The sequence below is a fragment of the Orbicella franksi genome, chromosome 9 (assembly GCF_964199315.1).
Source record: "Orbicella franksi chromosome 9, jaOrbFran1.1, whole genome shotgun sequence".
NCBI classification, from domain to species: Eukaryota; Metazoa; Cnidaria; class Anthozoa; order Scleractinia; family Merulinidae; genus Orbicella; species Orbicella franksi.
The window spans coordinates 27,555,866-27,571,788 of record NC_138153.1 but is presented as its reverse complement, the minus strand read 5'-3'; the positions used below and the strand labels follow the sequence as shown (position 1 = coordinate 27,571,788).

Sequence of the window (15,923 nt, the reverse complement as noted above, 5' to 3'; positions counted from 1 at the left end):
TCACCTCGTAATTTACCTCCGACGCTAATTGGTCCGGTAAACAATGACTTCACGTTATTGCTATGCAGAACGACACAAGCTGCGTTTGATCTTGATGCAGCTAAGTTAATATTTCATGATTTGAACATTTTCATGAACTGTTCAACACCTCAGTGAAGTGAGCAGTTGGATGAAAATAAATGAAAAAATACAAATTAACATCAACTTATTAGTTTTAAGTTTGCACATAAAATGCTAGAGGTGGGCGACTGTAAAGGAAGAAACTTAATCGCCAAGATCGTGCAGAATTAGGAACAAGTAAATTGAAGTGACTTCATCTTCGTTGAGTTAGCATTTAATACTTTGAAATTGTAGGCATACCAAAATTACGCCAAAAATAAAAATTTCCACTTTTGATAATCAACGACATGTTTCACCCATGTGTAACTTTGGTCACGAACATATCCAGTTTTACATTGTAAAATACTACATTTTTTTCAGCGATATATTATAAAGCGGATAGTGATATACAGGTAAAACCCCCGTGACCTGTAATAAAAGTTTCGTAACATTTTTGCGATACACTTTCATCAAAAAGGTTTTTGGATAAGTCCAGTTCTAGCCATTCTGAATAAATAATTCAGCCGTCTTCGAGTTTCAAGGGTATTTATGTAACTTTTGCTAAATCTGGAGAAAACGATTTTTTTGTTGTAATTAATGGATGACCCTGATGGGCTTCAGTACAAATCACAAATTATGCAGAAATACTGATTAGATAGTGTATTGCCCGTGGCCTGTCTTCTCTCAGTGCCCCCCCCCCTCCCGCGCCCCTTACGATTTATGTCTTATGAGCGTAAAGCGAATTATAATAAGACGCGAAGAAGTCAGAGTTGGAGAGGCTAAAGTCCTATTTTGAAGGACATATCAGCTCAATATTCTAGATACTTGCTGTTATGAGGTAAAAATGACGCTTAGCTTTGACGTCGTTATCGACAGAATGTTAAAATGTTAAATTAAAAAAAAAAAATTTATCTGTGTTTTGCGTGTCCAAAGTAATTGATTTTGCACCACTACGCGACTGGCTTACAAAGCTCGCGCCACTTTCTTTATCCAATTAGAAGTAAAATCAAAACTATCGTGTCTCGCTCGCTCACGCTTACCGGCGTTCGCGTCGGCTTTGCATTGATTGCCTGTGTTCTTGGTGGCTTACTAAAGTGATTCGGTTTGATGACGCTCAATTGGAAATGCAACGGGAAAACATCGCGTTTATATCAAGGCATGTGCCTTACCAAAATAAGGCCAACTCTTAACAGTGTCTTAATTCGAGCTCCGCATCAATTCTCGATTACTTGACGATAATGCGAGATTAAACAAACACCTGTGTTGGATTTATCTGGCCACGACTGTAACAGAATCACAACACAGCAAAATATGTAAAAATTATTACGTTACTGAATAAAAATGGGGCGACAAAAATTCGCCACATTACTTAACATTACTAAAAATATTACATCAAGAACAAAATAAAATTAAATTAAACAGCAATAATAACCCTTTGGAAGGTGAAGGGGACGGAGGCGGGTAAGATTTTTCTCGTGACCTGTCCAAATTGATGGCGAGGGAGAGAAGGAAGAATAGAACTGCTGATTAAACTAAAACCTCATTGGTTAGATTCGCCGTACCTGGTACAACCTGACACAACAGGTTATCATGTGAGCAACATGCCTTAACATAAATTACGTTATGTCTGGCCACAATGTCTGGTTTTTGGGTGCCCATGATATTTGCAATTACAAAAGTGTATTTAACTGACATTGACATCTCCTTAAGAAAACCCAAGAATCCTTGCCCAGGGTGGATTCTTCGGTTCCTTTGATGCCCCATGATTCGAGTGATCTTGGATTGATCTGTTTAGTAAAGAAACGCAAAATCTTGGATTTTCTCAAAGAAACGCACCCTTAGTTTAGGTAATTGGTCATTTTGTTTATTACATTGAAGTAACTTTTTTTTTTTGTGATTACTTATTAATGTAGCTAGTTAGCTCGAAGATATTAGCATTTGGGTGCTACTCTGGCAGTTCGAGACTAAATTAATATAGTTTACGTATGTATGTATGTATGTGCCATGCGTCTGTTCCGTACTGAACTGATCAGAGCGCGCCAAAATGTGGTAAGAACATCAGTGTCACACTCGGCCATCCGTCGGGTGCAACTTTTTTTGTTATTACCACAGTTCGACGTCATCTGTGATCAACTACTGAACAGAGACAAATTTTTTTCCGATGTTTTCATCACTTGTATGATTAAGAAATTAACCGGAAGTTTTGTATAAGAAGTCTTCATTAAGTCGTAGATGTTGTTGAATAACAGAATTTCATTAAATTAAAATTGTGATGCCATTTTAAAAGGTGTCAATCTCTCTGTGGCAATTAACTTGTGCCGCGCCTGTGATTTTCATTGATCTACAGGACTTGAAAATTACATGCCTGAAAGGTGTTCCAACGTGACCAATTCTTTGCCTAGTTCCTAGCCCTAAATATTTCGCCCCGGTCAATCGTTTTCGGGTCACGTGGTCCCAGCCGTTCGCCTCGGATACGTCATAGAATCAATTGACAGTGAAGGCCTGGGAAAAAACCGAACAGGAACAAGGCAAACTAATTCTTACACCTCTGCTTGAAAACTCCTCGATACTAAAAACAGGCGAAGGAAAACAACCGAAAGGAAGCAATAGCTTTCTACTCCTTTTATTACACACAAAACCATCAAATTATTCTTTTCAACTGAAATGCAAAACTATCCTTTGTTTTTTTAAGTGCTGAAACTGGAATATCAGATCGGAAATATTAAGATTAAAAGCAAAAAGTGATAGAAAATGTGTTTCATTTGCGTTACTGACAGTTCCAGGTTAAACTAACAATTCCTATCAGTTCCGGCCAATGATATAGCAGCTGTGTTAAGCTTCCAGTTTCATTGACCTTCTGTGTAGCAACTATAATGTTTTCTGGACTAGGGTTGTTTTCAGTGTTTGCTTAACGTTCTATAATGACCTCAGGATAGCTGCTACAACCCGCTCCGGACACTCTCACGAGTACTTAGTTAGACTTGGTTAATTTTTTTGCTATCTTGTTTTAAAATTATACCCTTCAACAAAGGGCATAAACCAAGATAATTCAAGTTAGAAAATTTCAGTTTTTTTTGGTCTCTTCACTTGCTTGCCGACACAGGGCTAATATAGTTTTTACAGAAATTAATAACTTTGTTCATTCAAAATAGACAGCCGCCAACACATTTTCCAACGAGGAAAGGAATACTAGGTACTAAAATAACAATGACATGCAAAACCACGCAATTTTACACTGTTACAGTATGACTACTCTAACCAAGGCTGCCTGGCGAAATTTTCCACAAGTTTAAAGAATAAAAATCATGGAGTCTAACAAATGGTTGCCACAGACATCCCTTTTCAAAATTCCCTGACAAAAATTAAATTTCCCTGACCAAAGAAATGCAAAATGTCAGGTATAGTAGCGGCTTCTTCTTTCACTCGTTCATTAAGAGTGATAATTTTGAACAAATTTTCCGTCTTCATTAGGGAAAAATATCGTTGAGATCACAGTGACCCAAATGTTTCTTCCACTCTTCAGTGGTATTGAATCAGCCGTATTATTTCAATTTTCCCTGATTTGTCTTCAAAATTTCAATTTTCCCTGACTCACGATAAAATTCTCTTACTTTTCCCTGACCTTGAAGAATTTTTTCCCTGACCATTTCCTGACCTGTGACAACCCTGTGACAACAGTTTTCCAACAAATTATCCATGTAATCATTCTGTACATCACAAAGGCAACAGATGTGTGGTCATTTTGATTAGTAACTATTTGAAAACTTTTAAAATGCCAGTGGTCAATTTGCAAAGAATTTGCTTCAGTGGCCTTTGAGTTGGTCAGATTAGTCTCACTGAAAGTGCCAGCGATGTTCTGGTCTGATTTTTCAGTACAATAACAAGTCTTCATCTAGTGTTTAAGTTACAACAATCAAGTCAATAATCAACAAACAAAGACCTTTCCATTTTAACAAATTCTGACTACAACATTTAATAGTACAGGAAAATTAATACACAAAGACAAGTAGAAAGTTGTATTTTGACATGGAGTTAAAAATTATATCTAAAATATACCAAAAGCAATATATAGCGTGGTCTACACAGGCAGTTATTATCTGACAATTTTATTTGTGACAAATAGATTTGATCATACACATGGCATAGCAAATATTTGTCAACAATTTAAAGTTTAGTGTGCCAGTAATGACTTCAGACAGCAGAGATATGCAGAAACAAGGCGGGGCTGCTTAGTCCCCAAAAATGTGGCCTTACAAACATATTTCCCGCATTTTATGTGACAAGTTGTCTACACAAGCAATTTTTTCGTATGTGACATCTTTTATTTGTCACATAGAAGCTAACACGCCAGCTGTTCAGCAAATATATTCATCACATAAAAAGTCGCCAATTTTCCTTGTCTACACAAGCAAATAAGAATTGTCAAATAAAAATTGTCACATAAAAATTGCTTGTGTAGACCAGGCTTAAGTGAGTTCAAATTCTATTGTTCTTATGTCAAGTCAGATCATTAAGTACCAGATCTGACATTTAATAAACTATTGTACATGACTGTGCTCCTGTTCAAGCTAGAAGTTTTCACAGCATGATGTCAGCTCTGTAAAGAGGATATACAGTTGCTATGGTTACAGGACTCAGCTAAGTACTATGAAAAATGACACATAAAGATTTGTCAGCTACTCAGTAAAGACTCGACAGCTCTCTCTGAATTCCAGGAATGGGTCGACAGTGCCACTAGACTTTGACTCTGTGAATAGAACACAAGAGATGGAGGAAAGAGGAGGAGTTACATTTCATAAGTTTGAGCATGCATAATTTCTCTCACACTTTTTGAAGGAAATAGACAAGTACCTTCTACATTGTCAAGTTATATAAATATGAATATGGAATTCATTAAGCTGGGACTTGTGCTTCTTTCTTTCTAACACATTACTTTTTTAGAATGTCTGCATGCTGACATGTATATGACTGAAGATAAAAAAAAGTACCAGTACAGTTAAGTCTGCATATGTGAGGGCCCATCAGGCTGGAGTTTATCTTGGTTTCAATAGCATGAAGCAACTAGGGGTATTTCTACCCCCCCCCCCCACCCCGGTGGAATGCAAATCCATTGCAAATCCATTCCTAGCATTAAATTCGCTGGTACCATTCGCCAGTACCCAAAAGCACTGTGAGAGTTTCTTGCCCAAGAACACAACACAATGTCCATGGCCAGGGCCTGAACCTGGACCACTCGATCTGGAGACGAGCGCACTAACCATGAGGCCACCACACAGGTCTCCCACCTACATGACAAAACATTTCCTAAATTATTTATTTACACTTGAAAAAATATAAAGCAAACATCATACTAACCTTAGTAAACCCCATTGAAGTTAACCGTTTGATTTTCTGTTCATAATCTATATCATGCGAGGAAGGAGCTAGAAGACAAAGCAAATTAACATAATCATTCATATTTAAACAAAAGTCAGTCAAACTTAAATTATAGAGAGGTACTGCTGAAGATTAAAATGTCAGTTGGTTTTGTTCTGTCAATCCAAGGTGATGTCTGCATATATTTCAGGCAAAATCAGTTCCTCTGTATTGTGCATAAAGAACAGTTTGATTACATCATCACAAGTATCAGTGACCTCTTTAGCTATTTGTTCTAAAAGCTTTAGATTAATGTACAATCATGTAGCGTGGTTTTCACTTGGGAACGAGTGTTGAAAAGTAGTTATTGGCTTTGCATTTTACTATGCCACATGATTGGCTTAAAAAACTCCTGTCACTTTTTCATCTGATCAGAAGTAAAACCAAAACCAACTGGGACTCATTTGCATGTAATTTCGCATGCTTTGCATCAGCTATATGTATTTACTTCATATTTTGATTGATTTACTGGACTGCCCAAATCCTTTGCAAGTGCTTAGCTTGAGTGATAGCATTGGTTTTGGTTTTATGACACTCATTTGAACACTGTGTTATGTCTGTCCAGTCACGTGGGAGTTTGGAGGACACCTGGTAAGCTAGGTACATGTAGAGTTACTATTGGCTATGCCTAGAGCAGCTCATATCATAACTCAATAGTTTACTTAAAGCAGATGATTCTTATCACTTTTAATATGTACATGATTGCATCAGTACAAGCCCTTGGACTCTGTTAACAGTGGTCCATTCATAATAACAAGGCAGGAAATTAATTAAGAAAAGTACTGTCCATGTTAACGAGGTGTCTAAAGTTGGCTGAAAGCGCATAATTTATAAATGAAATATTATTGCATCTTACCTCCAGCGTACACTTCTGCCCAGTACTTAGCTGTTTTCCAGTAAATGTCTGGGTTTTCTTTAAACTACAAATGAGAAGAAAAGTATGTACTTGCTGAGATGATAACAGTAGTAATACTGTACTAAGGATTCCAATTAGCTCTGACCATCCAGTAAGTGTCGCCTCTCACATAATTGCTCCCCCTTCCAAACTTGTTCTTTGTGATAAGGTCTTCTGTCACATAATGAGCACCACTTGTAAGTATATGTCCCATTTCTAAAGTTTGCCATTTAGAACTTACAGTGGCACACATGTAATAATAACCTGACCCAGTAGCTCTCATAGCATTTCAAGCTAAAATAAAAGCTATTTTTCCACCGCACCTCCCTGTGTCTTAACTGTCTCAAGTCAAGATAAGCAATTAACATTAAATGTTAGTTTCTGCACCTGTTTTGCTACAACTGCATCTTGTGGATCATCAGGCTCTGCAGCAGACAACAAAGCCTGGGGATATCAATAATAAAAATAATTTTATTTTGTTTTGTTTAACAAAATACCAAGATTTCATTGTCTTAAGTACCTGACAGAGGAACCTTTGCCTTAAAAATGATACCCTAGTCTATACTCGTCCGATGGTACATGTACTCAGCACAGACTATGGAAACTTTGCAACAAGGCAGTTGCCAGTTTAGTACTGTAGAATTCCGAAAGATTCAGCAGCCAAAACAGGCTGCTACTTTGGGGGAGCCACTACTCATGGGTAGCCATTACTTTGCTATGGTTAAAAACCATTCGTACGGTAACAGTCGTTTCAGACAAAGTGGACGTGTAACACATGAAATTAAAAGTTATGTTTATGTGTGTTCCTAACCACCCACATAACCAAAGCAGACGGTATAAACAAAAAAAGGCCCTAAACGTTGGTATTGTACGGCGAAAGTATTGTATCACATTATATCGTGATGCAACTGATTACACTACAGCATATCATTTGACTCTGCTGCTAGAGAAATACAGCTTATAAATCATAGTTTCACGAAAACTTCAGTCAAGTTTGAAATGAAATACCAAATAACTCTTCAAGTTGTTCGGTCATGCAGTCAGGCTGCTCCATCCGCACTCCACATTGCGCTTGAGATTAAAGTTTCTCTTTTGGTGGCTTCATCAAAGGGCTGCTACTTTCGGGTGGGCTGTTACTTTCGGGGGGACCATTACTTTTGGGGTTCAATAGGATGATAAAAAATTAATGTTACTTTCCAGAAGCCGTTATTTTCGGGGGGACAGTTACTTTTGGAATTCTGCAATAGATCATTTGGGAAACTACTGTGAGCTGTGATTGTTCAATAGTTTCATACTGCCTCACCTGTATCGATAGTAAAACAGTACGTAGTGTCATTGCCGCAGCCCTGAAAAAAAGAAAAAAAGATGTAATAAATTTGTGGCTTTGCCGTAACATTTTTATTTTGAAAAAAATATCTAACATTATAGTAACATCTTTATTGTGAGAAGATTTAGCATTTTAGAGCATTTTAGTATAGTTACAGGTAATTGCTGCAAATTGCAAACATATGGTTGTTTAATTAAATTATACACACTTAAATGGAGACACACAACTTGCCTTTTCCAGCTCCGCTTTAATTTTTTCAAGTACAATAGTATGCCCATATCTCCTTACCAAATTATAATTTGTATGAAAACTGTACTCTATATGTATGGGTGATCAAATGGTGATGAGTGAAATTAGGAAATAATCTCACATGCATTTTGTCAACATTCTAATAATTTCACAAGTTTACCATTTGATTAGCTTTTACTATCATAGGTGATAAATATTATTGCCCTCACAATCATGCGTTTTTGAGTTGTTTATTATATCGAGAAATTTTGCGCCAAATGTTGCTATGGCAATTATAAATTAATGCTGAAATTTTGTGCCAAAATTAAGGACTAATTTGTCATCCATGATATTATTATAAGAAATAACATTTCCAAGCATGTTTAACTAAAATGTTAATGGTGGCCATACTGTACATGTATATAAATTGCATGGGCAAAAAAACCTACAGGTATGTATCAGCCTATCTCTTTTGGGTCAAGTCAAAAACAAATCCTCTTACCATTGATCTTTCAAGATGTCCAGACATATTGCTCCTGTAACAGAACTTATATTTGGATGCCAGATCTTTGTCACAAAATTTACCTTGAAGACAAATAATTTAATTCAATGTATTGTTATTAATAAAGCTAATTGTTTTAAAGATAGCATTGCCAACAGATGTATATATAAATTATAAAAAAAGTGATTTTTTTTGTCATTAAAGTCATGGGTTTTTTCCTTTTCTTATCTTACTTATGCATAGTTTCTATCCATACAATTTATACAGTCACAGTTTTTACATTATTTTCATATTCTTACACATTCTTAGATCTTTTGTAATGTAGTTTAATATTTTTAACTAAATGTAGGTACATTTTTAGTTTGTTATTTTGTTTTCTTGGCACATCTGTAAACTGGCTGGTGTGTCCTGTAGTCTCTGCTTATCAAGTCTAAGGGACACACCGTTACCATAGCTAAGTGTGCTGCCCAAGTAAAATAAACTGTCTACATGAATCGCTATGTCTATGTTTACCTTTGGTGGGTTAAACGGATATGTTTCAGGGATGACAATATCCAATTTGTAGCTTCCACCTGGAAAAGAACAAGATTTCTTACAGTAGTCCCACAAGTTTTGTCAATTGCAGAGTTTACACATATCTCTGTTGCTACACTTTTTATTCCAATTTTCCGCAATGGTTAACAGAGGTGTTAGTGTAGCATTCTGCACAAACATTTAATAATCAGGGGAGGGGCACTGAGAACCCAGTTGTTTGCAGTGGCTTGAATCAATAGCATTGTGCACAAATAACATCACGAAAATTTAACCCCTGGTGTGACTGAGGCAAACAAACTACAAGCTACTTCTTTAAGAGTGACATACAAAACAAAGGTGCTCTTCAGCTCTTCAGCGTGGTACGCAGTGATTAATTTCACATTTGACGGCCTCTCTAGCTTGAACTGTGCGAGAAAACCTACGTCATGTGCCTTGGAATAATAATAATACAAAGTTTGAAAGAGGGTGGCAAAATATGATGGGATTCTCATGTATGAAGGCTGTTTATGAATAAACTCCTTACATCCAGAGCAGAAAAAAAATATGATTATTGTGCCTGACATTCAGGTGTATCACTCACAAGAAAGCCAGCAAACCAGCAAAGAAATACCATAAAGAAATACTGTAGAGCTCACAGTGACAGATTTGTTTTTGTGGTTGGATAAATGGCTCTATTAAAATCTAGGTCCTCCAAATTGCACAGTACACCTAATTCTGCTAAGAATTTGGAATTGTTTCAGGGATAATAATTATCCAATCAATAAATATAAAAAAACATGATTATTGTACCTGACATTCAGGTGTATCACTCACAAGAAAGCCAGCAAGCCAGCAAAGAAACACCATAAAATTCTCCCCAGCTGGCCGCAGGTTGGAGAGGGTGTTTGTCTCTGGTAGGGAAGTTGTTATCGATGAGAACCATAATATAGAAAAGCCAAAAAGTTTAAAATGGGATACCAAAAGGCAAAAGCACTTACAGAACATAATTTTCAATCTCTAAAAGATGACAACCATGCCCTTTCTGCCATAATAGTAAACACCTCACCTATACCAGAATTTCAGGCCTTTCCAACTCCCTGTTGGTATCCTTCCCAACCATTACTTGGGCCATCACATAGCAATTTTCCCCACTAATTGCTGCTAAAATCTGAACCACATTGGATGATTCCAGAAAATATCCATACCTATACCACTGGTGGCTTTTTGGAATTCTGAGGGCAAGGGGGGTTCTTTGAACTGGATATCCAAAGGCATGGGGGTACTTACAATTGGAATTCCCAGGGCATGGGGGGCTTTCTAGAGGGGACAGGAGAGAGTGTGAAAGCACAAATGAACTTACCACACTGCTGACGACCACAGAAAGCAAAATACAAGACAAGCATTGATTGATCCCACATCTGTTCACATTCACTTACAGAAAAAAAAGCAATAAAATCTGGGTTGTACATCGGGCTCCAGAGGCCCTAAAGTTGATGAATTTCTTGTCAGAAAATCATTTGCAATGAATGCCGACCTGCCATGTTTGTTCACTATGTGCCAGTGATACATATTCATAACGAAACCGCTTTAATGGCTCCTGAACAAGTGAATATCGACAGTAATTCAAACGTAATATCGAAGGTAAATTAGGCAGGATTTGTCCACACATGTTCTGTAGCATGAAGTGACTAGGAGTATTTCTACTCCACGCTGGATGGGATGCTGGTCCATTGCAGGGTTACCCTCAGCATTAAATTCACTGGCACCCATTTATACTCCTGGGTGGAGAGAAGCATCGCGAGTGCAAGGTGACATTTAGTAAAGACACCCAGATAATTAGGCCTCTTTTGTGGGTTGCTATGGTGTCCCTATTAACTGGGTTCCACAGCAAGTATTTTTAGATGCATTAGACTGAAAATTGTGATCATATTCACTAGTTTAGTCAAAAACTAGTTGCAAAATTTTGACTGTTGAGGAGGAAGTTTTAGACACCGAACATTTAGTCTTGAATGCATGCGATCATATCATTCGCAATTTCAAGTCCTGTAGACAGTTGGTAAACTTCTGGGAAGATGTAAAATCTCTTTCATTGGAAGTTGCAGGGAGTCAAACTGAGGTTCCAGATGGTTGAAGTAAAAAACGGACATCCAGAAGGGAGGGGGGGATTATGATTTTAGAATTCAGTGGGCATGGGGGTAGAGCATTTTTGGATTTCTGAAGGCGAGGGGGGGGGGGGGGTTAAAATGTTCATGCTGTCCGTGGTAGGGTATGGATATTTTCTGGAATCATCTGTTTCTTTAGGTGGTTTAGCTAATAATAGCTATGCTTATATATTCCTGAGTAAGTTCCACCAAAATTTGCCTTCTTCACCAATCAAAAAGTGTGTTTTATCAAGACACTGAGTGTCAGGAATATCAAACAAATCTTGAAGTTGATGTGCACCAGACATTGAAATAAAACAAAGCTTTATGCAGATAAACTCATCTGATGGGAAAACTGTTAGACAATGAATTAATTTTTTTTACAGGCTAATGTGATTTTACTAACAAAAGTCCTGATCTAATTTAAATGATTACATTCTCATGTTTAAAACAACAAAGCATTTACTCTCATTAGTGTGGGAAATTTTTACTATTTGAATGAGCATCACATTTCTTTATTTTGAAATTTAGTCACAGATAAGACATTACGCATCCCTCTGTTGCTTACAATTTTATGATTTAGCCTTTGTATCAGTAATGTGTTGATGCTGGTTATAATGAAACCCAGCTTAATACAAGTAAGGTAAGGTAAAGTCTGCTTAAGGCAAGTGGCCCAGAGCTTATCTCTGTTTCTGTAGCATGAAGTGACTAGGAGTATTTCTACGCCACCCTGGATGGGATGCTGGTCCATTGCAGGGTTACCCTTGGCATTAAATTCACTGGCACCCATTTATACTCCTGGGTGGAGAGAAGCATCGTGAGTGCAAGGTGACATTTAGTAAAGACACTCAGATAATTAGGCCTCTTTTGTGGGTTGCTATGGTGTCCCTATTAACTGGGTTCCACAGTAAGTATTTTTAGATGCATTAGACTGAAAATTGTGATCATATTCACACCACTCCATCAAACTTTGTAGTACAAAGTGTATGACTTTGTACTGCAAAAGAGACCAAGACAAATGACACGTACAAGAAAGCATTTTGTGCTGTGTGCCTGCAAAATTAAAGAAAGTACTCTGGCTACGTTCGCTAAACTAACTTTCCAACAAAAGTGATTACGACAACATATTTTGATTTGCCAGGTTACAAATGCAACCTCGACAATGGCAATCAGACTTCCGAAAGAAAAACGTGACAACTAGTTTAAAAGAATCACAACAAATGAAAACTCCTTTACAATTTTATCACTTAGGAATTGAATTAACCAAGTCAAGAACGTCTTAAATTAGAATTAAACTACAAATTACCTTCGAATGGGGTGTCCGGGGGTCCAGCTATTTCTCCACGAAGTCTCGTATATGTTTCGTCAACTAACTCTATTTTACACTTCAAGACCTACAAAGAAGAGATCGACTTTGGATGCTATTTGCTTTCACGCATTCATATGTAAAGATATTATTTTTTAAGGAGGAAAAGAAGCTTGACTTACTCGCCGGTTGGAAAGATAGGTGTGAATGTGCTTAATTAACACAAGCAAGGAACATTACGTTAGAAACAAAAATATAACACAAACCTCTTCGCTATTGACGACCTCTCTAAACTCCCTCTGGACTCTCTTTGTTGCAATATTAGCCATTCTAGATATTTGTCAATTGCTGCAACGAAAGGGGCTGAGAAACAGTTGATCTAAGTTTCTACATGTGTCCACATCATCTTCCCAAAGTGCTCTCTCCAAAGGTTTACAGGAAGTCACTGGGAGGGTAGACGCGCGCATGGACTCTTGGGTAGTTACATGTAGACCAGTCTCTGCGCGTCCTATTTCAAGGAAACAATGTACAAAGGAACAGAAAAGTGATTTACTGTCATGTTTAGCCCCGCTGTTTGTGCGTTAATTACTGCCAAGTTATTTCCTCAGACTGTCAGTAAGTGTGTTTTTTTACCATGCTTTTGGCGCTCTTTAAAGTATCATAAAAGAGCCATGGATTTGAATAACGCTGCTATTTTTAGATGTTGATTCATGTCTGGGGGTTTGGGGGTCAAACTTTCATTTTCAATCTCCTGAATCTCTCCCAGCCAATAACGTTGACAAAAGAGTTCGTTTGTCAAAGTTTGAATTTATTTATTTCCTCAGTTTATTTCAAGCAGCGTTTGTCTGGATCACACCTCCCAGGACTCTGATTGCTAAGAACGCCAGAAAGCAAGCAGAAACTTGGCCGCAGCGGATCTCACGCAATATCAGCAATTTTTCATATTTTTCATAGAAACAAAATCTGGCTCCATAGTTCAATTTATCATGCCGAACTTAGCAAATATGGGAAAATTCATAAGAATCCGTTACAAACTCGAGAAAACTGAAACCCTAAACTTACTAATTGTTTACAAAGAAATGTATGCCAAGGGGCAGGCATTGCGTTACGTTGCATGATATATCTAGAGCCCAGGAGCCCAGGTAATGGGCTCTTGCTGAGACTTTTTTTGTTTGAATGAAAAAATCGGAAAAACTTGAGATCGTCAAAAAGGTCCTTTAGTTACAACTCAAAGGGCACTTACTGTCTTAAATACTTTTTGTGCGCAAGTTTAATAACATGAAGCTAGCATATGCATTTATATGGCGGAATGTTTAGTAGGATTCCACGTCGTTAAGGCTCTAAAAATAATGCTTTTCTTCTACGACGACAGCGTTACTTCTTTGCGCACTTTACAACAGAAGGAAAAAAAAGGCGTTTTCTTTAATCATTGAATAATTTTATTAGAGAAATTCCATACCAAGTACAAATGAATAACGAGAAAGGTACAGTGTGTTCATTGCGGGACGTATGATGACTGCTACAGCCTGAGAAACAAGCACGTGTTGTTACAAAAAGCTAACCTGTGATCCCTGCGTTCGCCGAAATAAAAGAACGCCTGATCGCAGGATAACATTGAAAAAGCCTGAGTTTAGGTTCATCAGAAAAGCTTCTTGTTTCACCTACAAAACGACTCACTCTACAAAACGTCTAAAACGTTTCTTAGCTTATCGCTGATTTTGCACCCCTCTAGTTTCCAGCGCAGGGCACAGAAGTCGGTTTCTTCCAGCACCATTCGTTTTTCACTTTGATCCTGTACGGCTAGACTGTAGCAGTGGTACAGGTAGCGCTCAGAAAATGCCGCTACGGCTGTAAACGCATCCAAATCAAATGTTCGCACGGATTTGTCGATATCAAGAAGATCGAGAATGACATTCACTTGTTCATTGTTGATGGACTGAGCGTACAAGTCTCGGAGCGCGTTTTGTAGCTCCCTTTTGCTTATAGATCCGTCCCTGTCACGGTCATTTTTAGTGAAATAATGCCGAAATAGTGTTCTTCGTCGTCCGTGGACGCGGCAGAACTGCGAAACATACTGTAACGGAGAGAGCAGTTCAAGATCAAGCATGTTCATTGGTAGTTCAAAGCGACAGCTTCGTCGTGACAGCGAGTGGGGACCTTGTAGCCATGCTTTACCACTGTCCGATCTGACTCGCTTGCTCTCTTCCTCTTCCAGACTACCCATGATCTTTAGCGCCTCCACTGACGGCGCGCGATGCCCAGTCCCGCCCTGTGAGGCAGACGACGAACTTCGGGAAAAAGTTCTATTTTGGTCCCGCATAGCGACAACGTTACCTCGGACCAAACAAAACAGTTAACTGAAAACCTTAGCTCTCCCTCAATCCTGTGATTTCTGAAAAACCCCTAGGATATTGCCGAGTTTAACGTACTTCGTCCGATTCCAGGCCTTTCAGCGTAAAGTTGGATAAAATGCAGTTTAATAGCACGGCGCTTAGCTAGAAATCGTATCATCTGACTGAATTAATGGCTTGATGTCCACAATTCATGATGATGTAAGTGTTGACGAAATCCTGAAAGTTTCATTTCCATGTATAATGACTAGATCCTGTAAAAGACGAAAATAGAACATAAGTGTACTAGAAATCGAAACAAAATCACCAATTTCGCGTCATGCTAGTTCGGCTCAACCCTTGGCTTCTAATTACTTCTCGCCAAACACGCAATCTCTGATTTCCTGCTTTTTGTATTGCCAAAATACTGAAAAACATCTCTTACCTGGTGATTCGAGATTGTTATCTTCGCTGTCAACGAGAGCAGTGGATGTTTGTTTTGAGAAAATAGTTCTCGTTGTGTTTCACAAAAAGCACTTCTTAACAACAAGTTGATCTTGTTAAGCTTCCGAACAATGGTTACCCTCTTAAACTTGTCGTTCACATCAAATTTTTGCCAATATGTGTACACATGCTACAACGTATAAATTTGCATTTCTTGATATTAAAAAGCTGCGGAACTGCGTTTTTCTGTAACTAATATACCTTTTTCCTTTTTCATCGTGTAGAAAATTGCCACAGCAATTTGGGTACTGTTGCATCTATCAAGAGTAAATGCTAGCTCGCTGAAAAGTGAAAAAAGAATTATTCATCGAGCCATAAGCCGAAAAAGTCGCCTGGAAATTCACGCCACGTTAACGTTATGTAAGAACAAACATATGTTTTTGCGAATGGAAAAAAACTTAATCTGAATTGCAAATTAACAGCCGCTTCTTCTAAGTATATGTAGTGTTAATGTTCTCCTGTCAATCAAACTGAAATCCTAAGTTGTTTAGGAGACGTAGAGCATCACTTTTGTTATGGAAAAGAAAAAAACAAAACAAAGAATAATTAATTGTGATTTTGAAGAAGCATTTTGTGCAAGTTATACTGGATGCGTTTCCATCATTGAAATAAACTATTCCCATCAAAGTGACCATGTTATGTATAATTTAAAATGATTAATTG

The 15,923-nt window shown here is 37.8% G+C and overlaps 2 protein-coding genes across 2 annotated transcripts; both read right to left on the bottom strand.

Moving 5' to 3' along the window:
• Positions 1–2,706: 2,706 nt before the first annotated feature.
• LOC145498130 (ubiquitin-conjugating enzyme E2 K-like) lies at positions 2,707–12,863 on the bottom strand. Its single transcript, XM_081478012.1, has 9 exons — positions 12,693–12,863; positions 12,427–12,514; positions 8,980–9,038; positions 8,467–8,549; positions 7,713–7,755; positions 6,797–6,853; positions 6,371–6,434; positions 5,455–5,522; positions 2,707–4,846 (listed from the first exon to the last, which is right to left on the bottom strand). Exons 1-9 carry the CDS (start codon positions 12,753–12,755, stop codon positions 4,772–4,774), a joined length of 600 nt encoding a protein of 199 aa, XP_081334138.1. The 5' UTR covers positions 12,756–12,863; the 3' UTR covers positions 2,707–4,771.
• Positions 12,864–12,931: 68 nt separating this feature from the next.
• On the bottom strand, positions 12,932–14,750 carry LOC145498129 (uncharacterized). The gene has a single exon (XM_081478011.1). The coding sequence runs from the start codon at positions 14,744–14,746 to the stop codon at positions 14,105–14,107; it is 642 nt and encodes a 213-aa protein (XP_081334137.1). The 5' UTR covers positions 14,747–14,750; the 3' UTR covers positions 12,932–14,104.
• Positions 14,751–15,923: the final 1,173 nt, after the last annotated feature.

Bases quoted from the DNA above. Each gene is read 5' to 3' on its own strand.
- LOC145498130 (XM_081478012.1), bottom strand. From the start codon at position 12,755: ATGGCTAATATTGCAACAAAGAGAGTCCAGAGGGAGTTTAGAGAGGTC. The intron at 6,435-6,796 runs GTGCAGAAACTA...TCTCATTTGTAG, and splicing joins ATGCAGTTGTAGCAAAACAG to TTTAAAGAAAACCCAGACAT. The intron at 4,847-5,454 runs GTTAGTATGATG...TTCTATTCACAG, and splicing joins CTTCAATGGGGTTTACTAAG to AGTCAAAGTCTAGTGGCACT.
- LOC145498129 (XM_081478011.1), bottom strand. From the start codon at position 14,746: ATGCGGGACCAAAATAGAACTTTTTCCCGAAGTTCGTCGTCTGCCTCA.